The 20,288-nt window shown below is 40.5% G+C and overlaps 1 protein-coding gene across 1 annotated transcript in view; it reads right to left on the bottom strand.

Annotated features, from left to right (window-relative positions):
• The window catches only part of DPP6 (dipeptidyl peptidase like 6), a 539,989-nt gene extending 527,312 nt beyond the window's left edge, over positions 1-12,677 (bottom strand). The window contains exon 1 of the mRNA XM_087917830.1: positions 12,222-12,677. Within this exon, the coding sequence (XP_087773956.1) occupies positions 12,222-12,284 (63 nt within the window). The 5' untranslated portion in view covers positions 12,285-12,677. The remainder of the gene's footprint in view (positions 1-12,221) is intronic.
• Positions 12,678-20,288: the final 7,611 nt, after the last annotated feature.

The raw sequence follows: 20,288 nt of genomic DNA, 5'->3' as shown, positions 1-20,288 counted from the left end.
TCTTTCCGATCTTCTATGATTTAAATGCAAACAAGAGTTTGGAATTGCAGCCTCTACTATTGTCTGTTGGAACTTCCTCTGTAGCCATTTTCTGGCTCCCTTTAAAATGAAGAGAACAACTCTCCATGCAGAGGATACTATGAAGATTCAGTCTCATGCTTTTTGTATTGCTAATACAATTCAGAGCCAAGTTCCCAAAAGACTATTAAATGCCATCCCCATCCATCACATTCTCCTCCTTCTCAACTCTCCTTCATCACCAATCTCCATGGTGCGGTGCAGGTACTCTTCGCTTGCATATCTAATCAATTTCTCTATAATGGCTGTATAAAACCCATTCATTTATGTAGTGTCCCCATCAAGCTGCCTAAACACTTAACTTTCTTGTACATCATACCTGACCTGTCATTCTACATTTTACCAAAGAACATCCCTTCATTTTGCCAGGAAAATAATAACTGCAGAAGGAAAAAAAAAACACACCCTCTGGTACAGAATGGAAACTTTTCTTCCATGTACCTGCTGTGAACAAACCAACAACATCACATTCTATATTAAGATGTGGCAAGGTAACGAGGCTCAGAACAAGTTAGTTATGGATTATAGTATCAATTAACCGGGTATGGCTTATGTTTTTGTAAATGGAAATAAATATTTCCATGAAGAGAAAACACAACATACTTAACTTTGCTAGTGGAAAGAGCATTAAGATTTTTCCTTCTTTGTGGCTTATATTGATACCAGAATATCCTGGTGCTCCAAGGTTGATGTAGGAGATGACCAGGCTGAATCTGAGGGAGAAGGGTCAAACATGTTATTGGTCTTGAGTCTCTTTGCTCCCACAAGAGATTTAAGTCCAGTCGACCTTGTATTGCATTGACCTTTATTTACCACCATTTCACTTTGACTGTTAGTAATTCACATTCTTGTAGAGAGCTTTAGTGTGCAATATATAGGTTTATTGCATTTGAACTGCCTGGACTCCTGATTTTCTGTGCTTGATAGTTGCACTTTAATCATATAATGATGACATGGTCATTCATTTATAATGGAATATGTAGGTGACTCTGGGGGATGTGGGGAAGAGATGCTGTCTTAGGAAACAGTCAGACAAGAGAAATGCCCACCCCAATGGATAAACAGAGGAAGGAAGGGAGTTAGGAAGGACCCAAGACTTGTCCTAATTGATCAGGTGATTCAGTGGGGTAGCAGGAAATTTGTACCTTTACACTTGCAGAGTCCGTTAATGTAGCCTTAATACAATAAAGTGGAATTACCTTATCTAATTGAGTTTCCTGTCTGGTTTACCCAGAAAGGGTGACAGCGCTGCAGTGATTTCAAGATTGAAACGGTATTATGTCTATCCTTTGTATTCTGAAAAATAATGACTTAATCCACCATGCAACTTTGTAACAGAGTAAACTCTATTATGCTTCCTAATGTACAGACACAGACACACACAAACACACAGACACACACAATATCAGCCACTTGTAGATTCATTAGGTGCCTGTATTTTAAGGTGGAGAGAACCAATAACACACTTGCCTATGATCCCTATATGGAATTTTCCTGTTCTTTTTGCAATTCTCGTCTGCAGACAAATACTTCTATAAAATCAAAACACAACTGAATTACTTTCTCTTGGACTCAGAAGTGGAATTGATCTTCTACAGCAAAGAAAACAGAAACCTGAAAAGCAAGAGGAAGAGCAAAAACGAAAGAGGAGGAGGAGGAATAGGCATAGATCCAGATTTAACATGGTGAATTTTAGTCCAGGGTTGTAGGAGGGAGAAATTATTTCCCAGAGGGCAAAGAGACAAAATGGAGCTTGAAATATCTTGTGGGCAAGAAAAGAGCAAATCAAACTCACCCTCGCAATTCACAGAATATGCTCTATAGTTATTGCAGATAATTGCTTCAGTCTGGCAAGATTCTGTCTGTAGGTGCACAGAAATAAAATAATTAATTCCACCTGGTTCTTTGGGTTGTTTGGATTTGACACCTAAGTGGTAAAATGTGATCTGGAGCAAATATAATCATGTACTTAAACCAAACTGATCTTTCCTAGGAATGTTTGCTTGCTTAGAAAATTTATATGGTCACCCAATGCACACATTGTGACTCTGAGCAGCTCACAGAAATAAAGCTCCAGCACAACATCCAATAAATTCTTAGTCCACCCTATCCACCAGTGACAACAATCACACCACTTGATGGGCTTCATATCACCTTGAGGTCGCAGGACTCTTGGCAAAACTGTATCTTCAAGGCCTTTTATAAGCATGTCAAAGTGGAGGCCAACCTTATTTCCACGGGGATGATATCCCACAGGGAGGGAGCCATCACAGAGAAGGCCCTTCTTTTTGGTCCTAGCTGATGGACCTCCTTAAGAGAGGGGACTTGTAACATCCCTTGCCTCCTTATCTGGTGGGCTAGAGAGATATAACTGGGAAAAGATGGTTCTTCAAATAAATCATTCCACAGCTGAGGAAAGGGGACTCTGGAGACATTGGGGCACAGGGAATCTCCTCTCTTAAGATATTTCTGATGGATGCTGCCTAAATGCCGGAAATCACATTTTGTTTTTCAAATCCAGCCCTTGTCAACAGTAATTCTCTTTTTAACTATCTCAGCTGTGGTATTTTGTGGTATCAGTTTTTACTATGGTATCACTCAGCCTGGCTTAGGCTATTTGAGTTTCTGTTACAGCTGCTTTATAGTGTTATCTGATTTATGATTGGGCTCTAACTTATCTCATTCCTCACTATGAACTGATTGGTGAATTGATGGCAAAACTCATCTCAGACCTACAGCTTTGGGAAGAAAACTTATCTGATGGATGAATTCCTCATTTCCCAAATTTAGTTAATTGTTTTTATACTTCTCTGCTTTTTTTTTTACTTCAGCAACTTTCAATCACTTCCAGTGGATAGATAGAATATAGATTTAGTAAATAAAACAAATAACTAATTCTTATAATTGGTTATAAGAATGCTGAATAGGACTTTTAAAAAAGCAGCTTTGTAAATAAATGATCATTGTTTTATTAGGCTTATGTATCTCAGCGCAGTATCTCTTAGTGGTTAGTTGCATGGCAGAAGCATTTTTTCCACGTATATTTTAGTGCCTATATTATTGCTTTTATTTTATTTTTTAAATTAATCAAATTTATATAGCAATCCATCTCACAATTAATGGTTCTGGGCAGCATGCAGTAGTTACTTGTTACGTGCTCCTATTATTATTTTTTAATACTAAAATAATTAAGAATACAAATATATTTAACCTTTGGAATATTTAAAAAAATGAATCAGGGTCTTATGTTAATACTGAATAAAAGTGATAACTGTACTATGAAATGTCTACTATTTTAAAAATGTCCTTCATTGGAGAACCATCGTTGATGTTAGCTATTCTTTTCACTGCTTATTCTCAATTATTCTCCTTTTACTTTCAATCATTTGTTGCATTGTATTATTTCTGGACTCTGAAAAGCTTCTTTGCAATAAAATCAGTCATGCAGAGTGCTTAATTGTTTTTGATTATAACAGTAAAACATGCTTTCCAATAAATACTGCCCTGGTGTGTTTAAAAAGTATACATATCCAGTGATTATTCTGATTATGCGCCATCAAGTCAGTGTTGAACTTTAGTAGCCATGTAGTCCTCAACTTATGACCACATAAGTTATGACCACAACTGAGCCCAATATTTCCATTGCTAAGCAAGGCCACGGTTAATTGAGTTTTGCCCCATTTTATGACCATTTTTTGTCAGTTATTTATAAGCAAATTACTGCAGTTGTCAAGCGAATTACACATTTGTTAAGTGAACTTAGGTTTCCCCCATTGATGTTGCTTGTTGAATGCTAACTGGAAAGGTCACAAATGGTGATCACATGACCTTGAGACAGTGCAACTGTCATAAATACATGCCAGTTTCCAAGTGTCTGAGTTTTGGTCACGTGACCATGGAGATTATGCAATGGCTGTATGAAAAATAGTCACGTCACTTTTTTGCAACACTACTGTTGACTTCAAACAGTCTACTAAATGAATGGTTGTAAGTCAAGGACTATCTGTAGACAGATTTTCTCGAAATGATTTGTCCCTAACCTGGTCTTCCAAGACCAAATCACCACTATAAGTGAGTCCCTCCCTCCCTTACTACTGATCTTCTCTTCCTTTCCACCATTCTCAGCATTTAAGCGTTCTTCATAAATTTAGTGTCAGGACCCTGACATGCACCCCCATTCAAATTATAAGTCTCCAGCCATATCTCTCAGAATAAAAAAAGATTGATTTATTTGGAGTTGACATGTCGGTGTTTCCTGGTCGAAGCCAACTCTGACACATCATTCATTTCACCCTTGACCCTGGTCTTCCTCGCTCCCCCTGGATGTATATTCTCCAATGAGACACATCCATAGCCAAGAGTCATGCTCTCCAGTAATAATTTTGTGTGCCAGAAGCTTCGATTGCCAAAGTGATTATCTGATGCATTTAACAAATGCATTGCTTTCCCCACCTCCCTTTCTGCTGGCAACTAAAAAGACCAAAGAAGCATTCTTTAGTTGACATTTAGGTTTTCATATTGAATGGTTATAAGTTAGCAACTTGGTGTCAATTGTTAGTGATCACATAGATTTTCTCCAGGACAATCTATTCCTCACTTGGCCTTTCACCTCTTCCAGCTGTGCACTCATCACTGCTGTAACTGCAGGCTACTTCTGCTGACTGCTGGCTGGCTGCAATTTGGTAATTCAAATCTCGCCAGTCTCAAGGTTGACTCAGCCTTCCATCCTTTTGAGGTGGGTAAAACGAGGATCCAAATTGTTGGGGGAAATAGGCTGAATCTGTAAACTGCTTAGAGAGGGCTGTAAAGCACAGTGAAGTGATATATAAGTCTAAGTGCTGTTGCTATTGGGTGTTTTTTCGCCCCTAGAAAGGTAATTTTATTTAATCTTGTTTTTGTAAATTTTTTTATTGAAATATGAAACATTAAAATACAAGTAAATCTAAAAATAACTTTTTACAAATCCCAATCTTCTTTGACAGTACTAAAAATCTTGGCTATATACATACATTTCCATATATTTCTAATTATTTATATACATATACATATTTATATATTCTTCTGATCTATACATTTCTTATTCCTATTATCTATCCATTGGTACCAATTTTCCCAAACTGTGTAATATTCCGAGTCTTCCTGGTTGTTTAACTCTAAAGTGAGTTTATCAATTTCTGCACAATCAAAAAAAAATGGATTACTAAACAATATGCTGGTATGGTGATCATTTTCCAGCATTGTGAATTCTGCTGTGGTTATGTGTAAAATCAAATATTTTATCTTTTTAGGATACTTTCCCTTGATAATCCTCAAAAGAAACAATTCCAGCTTCAATTCTGTTTGGCAATGTGTAATTTCGCTTAACCATTTTTGTATTTTAATCCAATATCTTTTTAACTTCCAGGCAAAGCCACCATGCATGGAAGAAGGTACCTTGCACCTGTTTACATTTTCAGCAGTTAGGGTTTAAATTTAGAGCTATTGTTATTGTTATCCATCTTGTTGCTAGTTACCCTCTTCTCTTTTCTTCCACCATACCCATATACACAATTAATGTTTATTTGTAAAATAGCTATTAACTAAGAGGGAAGGCAATTAGAAAGAAAATGAAACTCCAGTTTAGTATAGATTGGGATACATTAAGCAAAGACAGGTTCAGTCGCTGGAGTTCTTGCTCTCTTGCTTTCTTTTCAGTGAATTTGGCTAAAGGTTCAGGCAGATAGCAAACAGAATGGAAAAGGGGCAACTGCATTGATTACTGATTGAATAATGATTCATGAAGCTTTGAATGAGCTCTTGAGCATCTGAAAATCTAAAGCAACAATCCTCAACCTTTCAGGCTCCATGGACTGGTAGAGGGGCCGGCAGTGGCAGGGAGATGCTTTCATGCTTGCAGTCTAGATCCTGTGAATGCACAAATGAAGCTTCACCCACTCACCTGCCCCTCACATGGCTCAGTTTTAAACAGGCCATGAACCAGCACTTATCCATGGACCAGGATTGGGGACCCCTGATCGAAAGGAAAAAGAACAGCCCATATCAGAGGTGGGTATTCAGCAGGTTCTGACCAGTTCTGGAGAACCGGTAGCTGAAATTTTGAGTAGTTCAGAAAACCGGCAATTACCACTTCTGACTGGCCCTGCCGACCCCATCTGTTCTCTGCCTCCTGAGTCCCATCTGATCGGCTGGATCTTCTTTGATTGCCCTGCACAGGAGAACGGAGCTGGAAAGCAGGTTTGTGGGGTGAGGAGGGAATGGGATTTTGCAGTAACCTTCACCTGCCACACTCACCAAGCCACACCCACCAAGCCACGCCCACAGAAACAGTAGCAATTTTTTTTTTAATCGCATCACTGCTCCTCTTGTCAAAAGGTTGCAAAAGGGGAGCACATGACCTTGGGACATAAATACCGGTCATAAGTAAGAGTTAGTTAGTTAGCCAAGCATCTGAATTTTGAGCATGGGATCATGGGAATGCTACAAAAGTCATTAAGTGTGAAAAATGGGTATAAGTCATTTTTTTCAGTGCAATTGTTAACTTCGAACAGTCATTAAATGAACTGTTGAAACTACCTGTATAAAGTTAAGTTTTGATTTTTTTTTTACCGGGAGTTCTGAATTTGAAGTTCTAGATTTCTTCATATAGTAAATAATACAATTTTGTATCAAAGATTATATATATATTTGTATACAAGAGAGAATGCTTTTTCTTAGGTGAATACTGGATTTAAAACATAATGATTAGGACACTTTTCCTTAAACTGATTCCACTGAGATGTGTGACAGCATTGCAATTTCTGGGAATTTCCAACCATGCTGAAGAATTAAAGTTGGGAAGGCTCTAATAGATGTATCTTGAGTTGTGTTATTTCTGGTTCTGTTCTGAAAAAGTGAAATTTTCTTTCAAATTTCCCCCCTACCCCTATGCAATACTTTGTGTTTGAAAGCAAAAGGTTGCTTCAGAGCTTGTGAGACCAATGTTGCCGTTGTTCTAGAGCAGGGATGTCAAATTCAAGGCCTGTGGGCTAGATCGAGGAAGAAATGGGAGGAAGAAAGATCAGCCTGGTCTACCCATTGCGAAGAGGCAAGATCAGGCCAGCGTAGCTTCGGCCCAGTCTACCCAGTGCAGAGAGGAAACATGCCAGAAGTTTGAGGAGTGGCATCAAGCTGGCCACACCCACCCAAATGGCTACGCCCACCCAAATGGCCACACCCATCCAGTCCAGAATTTCTAATAATTCTGTTATCTGATAATCCTTACAGCTGATTCATATGGAGAGATAAGTTTTAGAGATGGGCTTATAGAGAATGGGATAAAGTGTGGAATGAAGAGGTGTTTGGTTATACTTTAAGAGGTTAGTAATAAGTTTTTAATGTTGTCTATACCTGCTAGGATGAGGACGTTTCTTTTTTATTTTTCTGCACTTATTTAATCTTTAATTGTTCAAATACTTCAGCATTATGTAGTTGTATTAGTTTTATGTGTGTGATAATATTCACTAAAATTATTGGAAAAATGAATATAATGTGTTAAAATTTGCACCAATGTTGATCATTCTTTTGGAGAATACCAAGGTTAAAATCAGAGGTTTCTTGAGGATTATTTTATAAAAGAAGAAAATCTCTATTAGAAATGATTCAGTTTTGCTAAATAATATTTAGATGATTGAAAGCCAGTCTTGTATAGAGGTTAACAAACCAGTCTAGAAACTGGAAGACTCTGAATTCTAGTCCCACCTTAGGCATGAAGCCAGCTTGTGACCTAAGACCAGTCACTCTCTCTTGGCCCTAGGAAGTTGGCAATGGCAAACTTTTCCAAACTTTGCCAAGAAAACTTCAGGGATTAATCCAGGCCATCACCAGGAATCCACAATATTTGAAGGTGCAAAAAAGATAATGAAGCAGAGTATTGAGGATGAAAGGATAATTCAAAAGTCGCCCACAAAGGGTTTTTGTTTCCACATTTAACCCAATATCCAGAACAACCTGAACTATTTTAAGATGCATGAAGGAATACTGGGAATTTAGATTTAGATTTTTTAAAAAAATCCTGCCTTTCTTAATTTTATTTATTATTATTTATTATTAATTTATTATTAGTAAATTTAATTTATTTAGTAATTTATTAATTTATTAGTAATTTATTATTACGCCATCCCCCTGCCCCATAACGTGAATCCATTATTTACAAATAGCACAGTGGCCATACTTAATATTTCCTTCCTCCTTCTGTTTTCCCCTCAACCACAACTCTATGAGATGAGCTGGGCTGGGAGAGTGACAGGCCCAAAGTCACCCAGCTGGCTTTCATGCCTAAGGCAGAGTTAGAACTCATTGCCCACTGGTGATCAGCCCAAAGTTATGCTGCTGGCTTTCATCCCTAAGGCGGGGATAGAATTTACTGGCTCCCGGTGATTGGCTCAAAGTCATCCAACTGGCTTTGATGCTTAAGGTGGGATTAGAATTTACTGGCTCCTGGTGATTGGCCCAAAGCCACCTTTTGTGCCTAAAGTGGGATTAGAACTCATGATATTCTGGTTTCAAGCTTAATGCTTTAACCATTAGACCAAACTGGCCCTGAATTCCACATATTTTAAAGTTGCTGATGTTAAGAATCACTGGTCTAGAGAAATATACATGGACTAAAATTTATAAAAGCTATGCAGGCATGCCTTCTTTTTTTAAATATTGTTTCAAACTAGGTAGTTTTGAAGATTGTTATTGGACTGGGCCCAGGGATGGGTTGCTACGGATTCGTCCAGGACCTGTTGCTAACATTATGGCTGGGTCAGAGAATCTCCAAATCCCACCCTTGGCTGCCCCCTCCTACCTGCCCCTCCACCCCTCCCTACCCCTCCCCTCCCCTCCCCCCCTAGGAGTTTCCACGCTGCCCATTTTGGATGTGAGGTAAGTGCAGGAGGCTCAAGGAGGGGAGGAAACAGGCCTCCCGGAAGTTCTGGAAGTCTGAAAACAGACCCGTTTCTGGCCTCTGGAGCCTGGGAGAGGCAGTTTTTGCCCTCCCAGAGGCTCAAGGAAAGTCTCCAGAGTCTAGGGAAGGCAAACCCCACCCCTTTGGTGCAGGAGGCCGACTAGGCCACGCCCAGCATGGCCACGCCCACCCAGAAACCAGGCAGAGAACCCGTTGCTGAAATTTTGAATCCCACTCTGACTGGGCCTCATGCTACATGCCTCAGAATCACCTCCTCTTAAGGAGAGGGCGCTAATATAGTGTTAGAGCCTGTATTAGCTACTGAATAGCAGATGGCACAACAGATAGATCTGGCCTTAAAACAGGGGTGGGATTCAAATTTTTAACAACCAGTTCTGTGGGCATGGCTTAGGTGGTGGACATGGCTTGGTGGTCATGTTATTGGCTGGGTGTGGCCAACTCAACATCAGTCACATCGAGGCATGCATCTCCTCGCCTGGCCTCTCATGACTGTAGGGATGTTGCAACATTTGTAAGTGTGAAAAATGGTCATAAGTAACTTTTTTCAATGGTCACTCCACACAAGCAAAGTACCAGCAAAGGAGGGAAAAAAAAACTCCAGAGACATTCCAGAGACAGGAAGTCTAGTCCTGCCAAGAATGTAATAAGGGTTAATGGAGAGGCAGTTTCTATAAGCAACACCAGAATGTTTCCTTACTGCCTTCCTTACAGGATTAGGCCAGTAGTTTCTTCTAACAACCAGTTCTCCGAACTGCTTAGGATGTTAACTGGTTCTAGTGAATAGGTGCGAACTGGTAGAATCCCACCCCTGCCTTAAAACCATTCATGTAGTGACCATTTGAAGTTACAATGGTTACAAAGGTTTCACACTTACAACCACTGCAGCATCCCCATGGTCACACGATCAAAATTCACGTGCTTGGCAACTGGTTCATATATTCGAAGGTTGCAGCGTCCAATGATTATGGAATCCCCTTTTGCAACTTTCTGACAAGCAAAGTCTATGGAGAAACCAGATTCATTTAACAACCATGGCAAGAAAGGTTATAAAATGGGGTATGACTCACTTAATAACTGCCTTGCCAAGCAACAGAATTTTTAGGCTCAGTTGTGGTCATAATATGACTGGTTTCATCCTTATGGACTCTTCAGGTGTATGGATTGTCTAAACTACATAGCAGGTAGCACACGTAGGAATTAGTGTTTGTTCAAAGCAGAACTGCATTCCCCTCCCAAGACCAGATTCACTGCTCAATACTTATTTTTATTTATTTATTTATTTAAAGCAGTTATACCCACCCATCTTCTAACAAATAATGAGCAGCACTGAATCAAATTATTTCTGAATTCTACTTCAACGCTAGATGTTCAAAATGGTGTAAGGACCACGCGGTGCATTTTATCATTTTTCTCTTCCTTGTCAGCTATAATTATTCCTATCTAAGGCCCATGTTTTAGTTGTGTCACAGCTAAACTACTACAACATGTTGTACATGGGACTGCCCTCAAAGATAAATAAGATGCTTCAGGAAAGGAGTAAGGATGATAACCTTAATATGCAAAGCATACTTGAAGCATTTGTCCATAAGTCCATAAGTCCATAAGGATACAGATATTGTGGAGCCCTTGATATTCTCTGAGCTTTGTTGCTTGCTTGAAGAAGTTCCATGCTAACACTGGTATTACTTGATTGGGTAATGAAACAACCAATAACCAAGCTCAGAGGCCACCAAGAACTCCACAGTTCAACACATATACTCTTCTATTGATACAAATACATATGTAGAAGTGATTCAGGTAGAAACCTTCATAATTCCCTAAAGTGTAAGAAGGACACACAGCACAGCCAGATTTGCAAGGTGCTGTTATTATAGGACATCTCAATCAAAGTAACTTAGCTTACCTATGAAGTTGATTTCCTGTCTGATCTATCTAGCGAGGTTGAGATCTACTAATGTGGACAGCTGTAAGTGCTAGAATGTTAAGGGATCCAGGCATATTACAGTGAGTTCTAATGGAGCTGAACAGATAATCTATTTGCTCTGGGATCCAGTTCAAGATTTTGATATTTTTAAAGCTGTAAAACATTTGGGCTCTGAGCACTTAAGGAACTTGCCTGTAGCTGCCTGTCCCATCATAAGATCTGCTAGGATAGGACTGTGAGTATTGAGAGTAAAATTCTCCTCTCTTAAAGCACCTCACATAGAGAGCCCAACAAGCTATCCTGGTACCCAAACCAAGCATGCTATAAATTTTCCACTGGCATTGAATATTGTAAGATGTTTATCTTGCTGTGTTTTTTATTTCTTTCTCGGGTTGGTTTTGAGATGTATTTTTCATCATTTACCATATAGCTATATCAATAATGACCACCCTGCTTTTCAAAAAACATCTTTATGTTAGCGAATAGAGAGGATTTCCCCCAGAGAGTGTGAAAGCAAATCTGTTAGGAGATTGTGGGAAACCGGCTACTGCCTTATCATTTGTAAGAGATCCACACACAAGATCCAGCATACTATTCAGCATACATATCTGCACATTTCCCAAGCGTTTATTTTGCTTCTTCTCATTCCACTATCCAGAGATCCAATCCGGTCTCGGACAATTCACGGCCAATTCCTCAAATAGAACACTCTAGAAGCGCGGTGCAGGAAGAGGGGGAAACACGATAAAAGGAACCGCTTAGCTTACCCCCACCCAAGTTCGAGGGCGGAAGGGGGGAAATAACTTGGAAAGTAAGAAACGTCGCCGCGATGCACCCCCCCCCTCGCGTTGCTCTTGCCAACCTCTTCCAAATATATCCCCCCGCCCCCCGCGCGCAACTACGTGCAAAGCTGATGGGGAAATACGGCGATGCGTTTTTAGACCTGCTCTAACGTGGCATAGTACAGGTGGCAAAAGCCCGATCTTTCAGGTAAAGCGTGCCATTCCCAAAACCATTCCTAGAAAAACGGCGTGTAAATGTAAATGCTTTTTTTTACAAAAGCATAATTGTTTTTTTTTAAAAGCGTAGTTGGTTGCACGCGCGCCCTCAACCAGCAAATAACTTAGATGTATAAGAAGTCAACAGAAGGTGTACCCGTTTCCCCACCACCGTCCTTTCTCATTGTGCACCCTAACTTTCCCAAGGCATATTCGGGGCTCCCTTTTTTCTTTTCTTTTCTTTTTTATAAACCATCAACTTCGCACGTACCTTCACTCCTCCTTTGCCGCTGGGGCACCGAACGGTATTGGAAATGCCGGCCGTCTGGTTCATTTTGCGAAGTTTTGCGGGGAAGGGAGGGGGACAGGAGGGTCCTTTGAAGTTTTTACTGAGGCGCTTTCTTCCTCGGGCGGTGGGTAGTGTTGGAACGAGGACTGAGAAGCCCAGCGGGCTGCTTCCTCTCGCGTGGGGACCCGGAAGAGGGTGGCTGAGGTGGCGCTGCGCTTCCCAGGCAAGGGGGTGCCCGGAAAAAGCGCGTGGAAATGCGTCTTCCCCTTTTTGGTGTAGAAGTCGGAACCGCGGCAGCCTTTCTGGCGACTGTTTTGCTGGACTTTCCGCAGTAGAGGCGCTCCACCTCCACGCGGCCGAGAGAGCCCGAAGTTTCTGCAGGAGGAGAGGGCGAGGCGGGAGAGGGCGCGCTGCTAGGCGCGGCGCCAAAGATGCCGCTGCCTCAGCAAACCTCTCTTCAAGAAAATGGGTCTGTTCCCCATGCTTGGGATACCCGGCATCCCCCTTTCTTCAGCTCCTTTTGGTTGCGCGGGGGGAGGGGTTGCCTTCCTTCCACCCGGAGCCCTTCCTCTCCCCTTCTTCCTTCACGCCCGGCCACTCTGAGGCTAGCTGCTGGCAGCGCGAGAGAGAGGTGGGGGGGCCTCTTTAACCTGTCGGCAAAGGCACGAAGCTGAGCCGCCGCCCCCTCCCCTGCCGTCTTCCTGCCCTGCCGCAGAAGGCGCTTTCCGACGAGCGGTGCATGACCCAGCCCAATGCTGAGCTGAAGCGCCTGTTAATGGCCAGGTGGCTACGCCGAAGAGGAGAGGCGGGCCGGTGGCTACGGCAAGGGGCTAATCCTGTTCCCCGGGCGAGACCCCTCGCCCACCTCAGGCTCCGCGTTGGCCGAGCAGAGCTTCCTCGTGAATTGAACCCTATAGCCCGCCTTTTCTTTTTTTTTTTTTTTTCATATAAATTTTATTGAATTTACAATTAAAAAAATAACATAACAACATTACATAAGAAACAGAGAGAGAAAAAGAAGAAAGAAAGAAGAGAAAGAGAGAGGAGAAAAAAAAAAAAAAACGCTCGGTCTTGCGACCGAAAAAGGAGAAGAAGAAGTATAAAAGAGAGAAAAACAAAAAAACAAAAAAACAAAGAGACGGAAGAAAAAAGAAAATGCGTTAAAACCAGACAAATATTCTTTTTGACAGTCTACAAGATCCAATTCTCCTACCTTACTTTAAATATACACATCTTATCGCTATTTATGGATATTTATGCTTATTTATGCTCATTAAACAGTTTATCTCTGATATAACCAATTATACCATGCATTCCAATTATTATCAAATGCTGAAGACTCTTTATTTTTAAGAGCTATGGTTAAATTGTCCATTTCTGCGCAGTCACATATTTTCTGAATGACCAATTGATCTGTAGGTAAACGGGATGATTTCCAGCACTGGGCAAATGCTAATCTGGCCGCAGTTAGAATATGAATTATTATGTATTTCGTCTTTTTAGGAAAATGTTTATCAGAGATCCCTAGTAGGAAGAAGGGGTTAGGGTCAAGGCAGAGGAATATAAATTACAGGCGTTTGCAGACGATATGGTTTTCTTCCTAGAGGATCCCATGGAGAAAGGACATAATCTAATAAAAGAACTAGAACAATATGGTTCAGTAGCAGGACTAAAGATCAACAGAAATAAGACGAAATTACTGACTAAAAATCTAACAGAGAACCAGAGGAAAGAATTAGAAAAAACCATGGGGATACAGGTAACAAAAAAGGTCAAATATTTAGGCATATGGTTAACACCACATAGTAAATCACTCAAAGAGAATAATTATGATAAACTGTTACAGCAAATTAAGAAAGATCTAGAATCCTGGAATAAGTTGCAGCTTTCTTTACTGGGCAGGATTGCCACAATCAAAATGAACATTTTACCAAAACTCCTTTACTTATTCCAGACAATCCCAATAAAATTACCAAAAAAGCCCGCCTTTTCTATAGGCTTAGCCGAGCCATGAATCCTGTTGGATTCCAGAAACCCTGCTTCCCGCAAAAGAGGGGCCAGTCTGGTTTTCCTGGGCAAAACGCCAGCCTGGCTACAGCTGGTTTTCTACAAGCGCGCGCTTCTGAAAGTTCCTTTCTTTCCGTGGTCCTGAAATTCCTTGACTTTTAAGAGCTAGACTGCACTTCAGCCCTAATATCGCCTCTCCTCCCTGACAGCCTTGGGAGGTGCTGGTTTGGATTTCTCGGGGCGCTGATGAACACCGCAAATTTTTAAAAGAGACGGGTCGTCCTTGCAACCCTGGGAACGGCGCTCTGTTGCCCAAATCTGGTGCCTTGGGAACGGTTGGGTGACCACTTATGTTCCCTGTGGGAGAGAGCACCTGAGCCTGAAATGAGTCCTCTCTTGAGAGCGGAAAGTTGGGGAAAGCAATTTGTAGCTTGCTTGCCTCGATAAAACTACCTTGAACCTTAAACACCTGTCGAGAAAAGCACAGTATTTTTTCAACTCTGGCATCTTTAAGATGTCTGTACTTTAGAGTTGGTCCAGATATCTTAAAGTTGCCAAGTTGAGAAACACAGAGCCAAATATTTTTAGGCACCAAAATATACAGACTTCGAAGTGTGCACTTAGCCTTGAAATAGCTACACCAATAGATATCCTTTTAGATATCCTTGCTTGTTTTATGACATTTTGCCTGGTAATAAATGTTTGAGGTAGCCATAGAGTTTGAAGCTTTCCCCATAGATCAATATATCTATATCTAGTGCTATTTTTTGTATTCTTTATGAATCCTAAAGAGAGTTTCTATGCAACTGTTAAAAGAAATACTCTCTTTCTCTCTGGTTATCCTAAATGCAGCAGGTTTTCTAAATCTCCATGTGACGATGACATTTCTGTACCATACAACTGTCAGTAATATTGTTGCACAAGTTTTATGTGGGATTATGGTCTCATAAAAGTTGCATTTCCATCCAAGTAGAAAATCATCCCACTTAAATGTTTGGTTATATTCCAGTGACCAAGACTATGTTTTTGTGGTTATCCCTGCTGAGTAAAATTTTCAGATTATTATGGCCTGCTTTGCACAACAGGTTCTTTATATTCTGATTTACAAGACACAAATTGGTTTTCAATGCCAACTTGTTAGTAGAGAAAAAAAAAGAACTTTGCAGAGCACATAATGCTTAAATAAGTGACTATTTCCTTTTTTCATTTAGCTCTTCTGGCCAAATAAGAACAAGTGTACAGTGTACATCAGTGCTAAGTAAGCATGATAGTATGATTATAGAGTTATAAAGAATGATTGTTTATTGTTATGTGGGCATTGGACCAAAATGACATACCCACATCTTAATCCTTGAGATAATTGTGAGATTGTTTAGCTACAGATGTGAAAAACATCCTTCCAGGACTGTGTAGTTCTTAAGCAGAAGTAATATCAGCATTTGTAATAACTCATCTATAAATTTGGTAAATAAATCCGTTGGTGGGATGTGCTTCCTGACAAGCTGTGCTATAAATTTGGTGGTTCCTCCCTTCTCTGTACAATCACCAGTCATTTGACACCAAATAAGATTTAAAATGTGCTGCTCCAAGTTCATGGTTTAGTAGGGCAGTATTCACTCATTGCTGAGCAAAGTACTTTCTCTCTAATAAATCAAGCCACAGATTTTGCATTGCATCCTTTAAAAAAATATTAGTTGAATTGAGTTTCTTGGATATGAAACAGTACAGTAACCTTGCACGGGGAAAAATACAATTAAGGTTGACTTAAATCTCCAGCCTCCTTTGTACCAGTGGGAATATTTGGAACCTTAAAATTAGAGGGCTAAGAAGAGACCTTGGAGACATTCTAATACAACCCCTGCCCTGCCCAAGGCAGGAGTCTTTATACCAACCCACACAAATAGTCTAATCTTTTGTTGAAATCCTCCAGCAATGGAGCACCCACAACTACAGGAAGCAAAGAATTCCATTGATAATTGTTCTCACTTTCAAGAAATTCCTCTTTTTTTCCAGGTTACATCTCCCTCTTATGAGTTTCCACCCATGGCTTCTTGTCCTGCCCACAGCTACTATGGAGAGTAAACCAACCCCTTCCTCTCTATGACAGTCCTTCAAGTATTGGATGATGGCTACCATATTTCCCCCTTCGTTAGGCTAAACATCTTGACAATATGTAGTCGGGACTTTTACAAATTAATGTTGGTAAAGAGAATCTCTTCAGTCTTTGGTACTATACTGGAACTGGCCAGTCAGAAAAACTTTCTGTACTTACTTGAAGAGAAACTGATGATTTAAATAAATTGATAGTTAACTATTATGTTTCCATGGAAAAATCAGAGTCTTCAGTTTTCTCTCTCTATGATTGTTGTGATTAACTTAAGCAGAATAAGAGAATTTTTTTGATAAATTTGCCCACCAATTATGCCAATTTTCCTAGTACTTCACAAAGACCAGTGATTAGAGGCAGCTATGCTACCCGCTCCTTACCTAAACAAGTCAGTGAATTTTTTTCACTATCATGCCAGCATTCAGTAGCAAGAAAAGCAAGAATAAAGTGCTTGCGGAAGGCTATGGATAATTTTATCTTAAAAAGAGATGAGTATTTATTATTTTCCTCTTAGTTGTCCTTCTCCCTGGTTTGTCTCTCTTCTTTTACCAGTCTTGCTTTGACATTTATCTGTAGCTTAAATTTCATAAATCGTGAAACTTTTTGCTTCTATTAATTCCTTCTTTATCTTATTTTACTCCTTTTCCTTTTTCAATATTACCCACCTAATGAACTATTCTTTAGCTCTTGATAATGTACCAATCTTTTAAGAATGGTCTTCTCTGTCCCTAATGGAAAGGATGTGATGTGTTGGCTGTAGCAAGTCGGTTGTGGCAAATTGTCATAGACCCTTCTCAATCTAGATGAGTATTTTCCAACTGTGGCCAGGAAAGATGTTGGGTTTAAATTCCCAGACTTCCCTAGCCAACCAAGCAGGTTGTAGCTGGGAAATTCATCATCATCTTTTATATTTGGAAGCTGTAACATTTAATGCTCTGATAAGTTAGTCCTCTCAAGTATCAATTATTTTACCTCATCATTTGTCTTCAGAAACCTGAAGGAGAATAATTTTAGGAAGTAACCCATTTAGGCTACTTTGTACTCCATCAGTAGCTTCAACAATATATGTTGGAACTGAGCAAGAAAAGCACGATCCATCTCTTATAATCAAAATCCATAATTAAATTAGTAGCCACCAATGGGTCTGTGATCTCAATGGCAAATATATCACACTTATAAAAAAAGTAGTCCTCAATTTACAACTATGTCAAGTGCTAGGAAAACCAGAAGATCCAGGTAGTTCAAATGGGTATAAAATTTTATTGTAAGCTTAAGCTCTCTCAAAAATCTGAATTACTAATGTCTAATGGAAATTAGCTGGAAATAAGAGTAGAAGAAATTCAAAGACTTAGATCTCTTGTGGGTCACCAGTCACGAGTCTCTTTGTGTCCACTAATCTCCTGCTAATTTCCCTTGGCCATTAGTAGTCAAGATTCTTGTAGAGAGCTTAAGGCTTAGCCCGATTATCTCCTACAACTATTTGTCTAGCCATCATCTAAAATTACAATGGCACTGAAAAATTTACATATAATAGTTCCTCACATGACCACCATAGCACCTCCACGATCACATTAACAAAATTCAAGCACTTGATAACGGACATTATTTACAATGGTTGCAGCAACCCAGGGTCATGTAATTTCCATTTATGGCTTTCCCAGCCAGTTTCCCACAAGCAACGTCAATGGGTTAGGGTTAGGTTAAGGTTAGAAAGTCAATGGGGGAAGCTGGATTTGCTTAGCAACCACATAATTCATATAACTGTTGTGATTCACTTAACATCTGTGACCAAAGAGAACATAAAATCAGGCGTAACCCATTTAATAACTACTTTCTTAGCAACACAAATTCTCACTGCAATCGTGGTTGTAAGTCGATGACTACCTGTACACGAGAAAATTCACTCTAAGTTCATTGACATGGTCAGCACCATGGACAGTTCCACCAGGGAAATAGCAATTCTATTAATAATACTGTAATAGAGATAGAGGAAAATATTGATGTTTTCTTTTCCAAAAGAAAATGGCTTTTATTTTAAGATGATGTCTTCCCAAGGAGCAGTAAGGAAACACATATAACAACCCAGTCCTTGTCAAAGAGGATGGTCAGCTCCATCAGAAACCAGCACATGTATGTGTGTTTGTGTGGGGAGTGTGTGTATGTGTGTGTGTAATATATACACTGCTCAAAGAAAATAAAGGGAACACTTAAACAACACAATGTAACTCCAAGTCAATCACACTTCTGTGAAATCAAACTGTCCACTTAGGTAGCAACACTGATTGACAATCAATTTCACATGCTGTTGTGCAAATGGAATAGACAACAGGTGCAAAGCATAGGCAGTTAGCAAGATATCCCCAATAAAGAAGTGGTTCTGCAGGTAGTGACCACAGACTGCTTCTCAGTTCCTATGCTTTTTGGCTGGTGGTTTGGTCACTTTTGAATGCTGGCGGTGCTTTCACTCTAGTGGTAGCATGAGACGGAGTCTACAACCCACACAAGTGGCTCAGGTAGTGCAGCTCATCCAGGATGGCACTTCAATGCAAGCTGTGGCAAGAAGGTTTGCTGTGTCTGTCAGCGTAATGTCCAGAGTGTGGAGGCGCTACCAGGAGACAGGCCAGTACATCAGGAGTTGTGGAGGAGGCCATAGAAGGGCAACAACCCAGCATCAGGACCGCTACCTCTGCCTTTGTGCAAGGAAGGACAGGAGGAGCACTGCCAGAGCCCTGCAAAATGACCTCCAGTGGGCCATAAATGTGCATGTGGCTGCTCAAACAGTCAGAAACAGACTCCATGAGGGTGGTATGAGGGCCCGACATCCACAGGTGGGGGTTGTGCTTACAGCCCAACACCGTGCAGGACGTTTGGCATTTGCCAGAGAACTCCAAGATTGGCAAATTTGCCACTGATGCCCTGTGCTCTTCAGATGAAAGCAGGTTCACACTGAGCACATGTGACAGATGTGACAGGGTCTGGAGACACCATGGAGAATGTTCTGCTGCCTGCAACATCCTCCCAGTATGACCAGTTTGGCAGTGGGTCAGTAATGGTATGGAGTGGCATTTCTTTAGGGAGCTGCACAGCCCTCCATGTGTTTGCCAGAGGTAGCCTGACTGCCATTAGGTACCGAGATGAGATCCTCAGACCCCTTGTGAGACCATATGCTGGTGTGGTTGGCCCTGGGTTCCTTCTAATGCAAGACAATGCTAGACCTCATGTGGCTAGAGTGTGTCAGCAGTTCCTGCAAGACGAAGGCATTGATACTATGGACTGGCGCACCCAGACCTGAATCCAATTGAGCACATCTGGGGCATCATGTCTTGCTCCATCCACCAATGCCACATTGCACACAGACTGTCCAGGAGGTGGGGGATGCTTTAGTCCAGGTGTGGGAGGAGATCCCTCAGGAGACCATCCACCACCTCATCAGGAGCATGCCCAGGCATTGTAGGGAGGTCATCTAGGCACATGGAGGCCACACACACCACTGAGCCTCATTTTGACTTGTTTTAAAGACATTACATCAAAGTTGGATCAGCCTGTAGTGGTTTTTCCACTTTAATTTTGAGTATAACTCCAAATCCAGACCTCCATGGGTTGCTAAATTTGATTTCCATTGATAATTTTTGTGTGATTTTGTTGTCAGCACATTCAACTATGTAATGAACAAAGTAGTTAATAAGAATATTTCATTTATTCAGATCTAGGATGTCTTATTTTTGTGTTCCCTTTATTATTAATTTTGAGCTATCTATCTATCTATCTATCTATCTATCTATCTATCTATCTATCTATCTATCTATCTATCCATCCATCCATCTCTATCTCTATCTCTATCTCTATCTCTATCTCTATCTCTATCTCTATCTCTATCTCTATCTATCTAGCCTTAAGTTTTTGCAGGTATCTATATGTATGGTATTCAGCTTTGT

Source organism: Pseudonaja textilis, chromosome Z (genome assembly GCF_049901715.1).
Source record: "Pseudonaja textilis isolate UNSWEBS1 chromosome Z, rPseTex1.2, whole genome shotgun sequence".
In the NCBI taxonomy this organism is placed as follows: domain Eukaryota; kingdom Metazoa; phylum Chordata; class Lepidosauria; order Squamata; family Elapidae; genus Pseudonaja; species Pseudonaja textilis.
The sequence above is the reverse complement of the archived record's forward strand: the minus strand, read 5'-3'. Positions and strand labels throughout refer to the sequence as shown.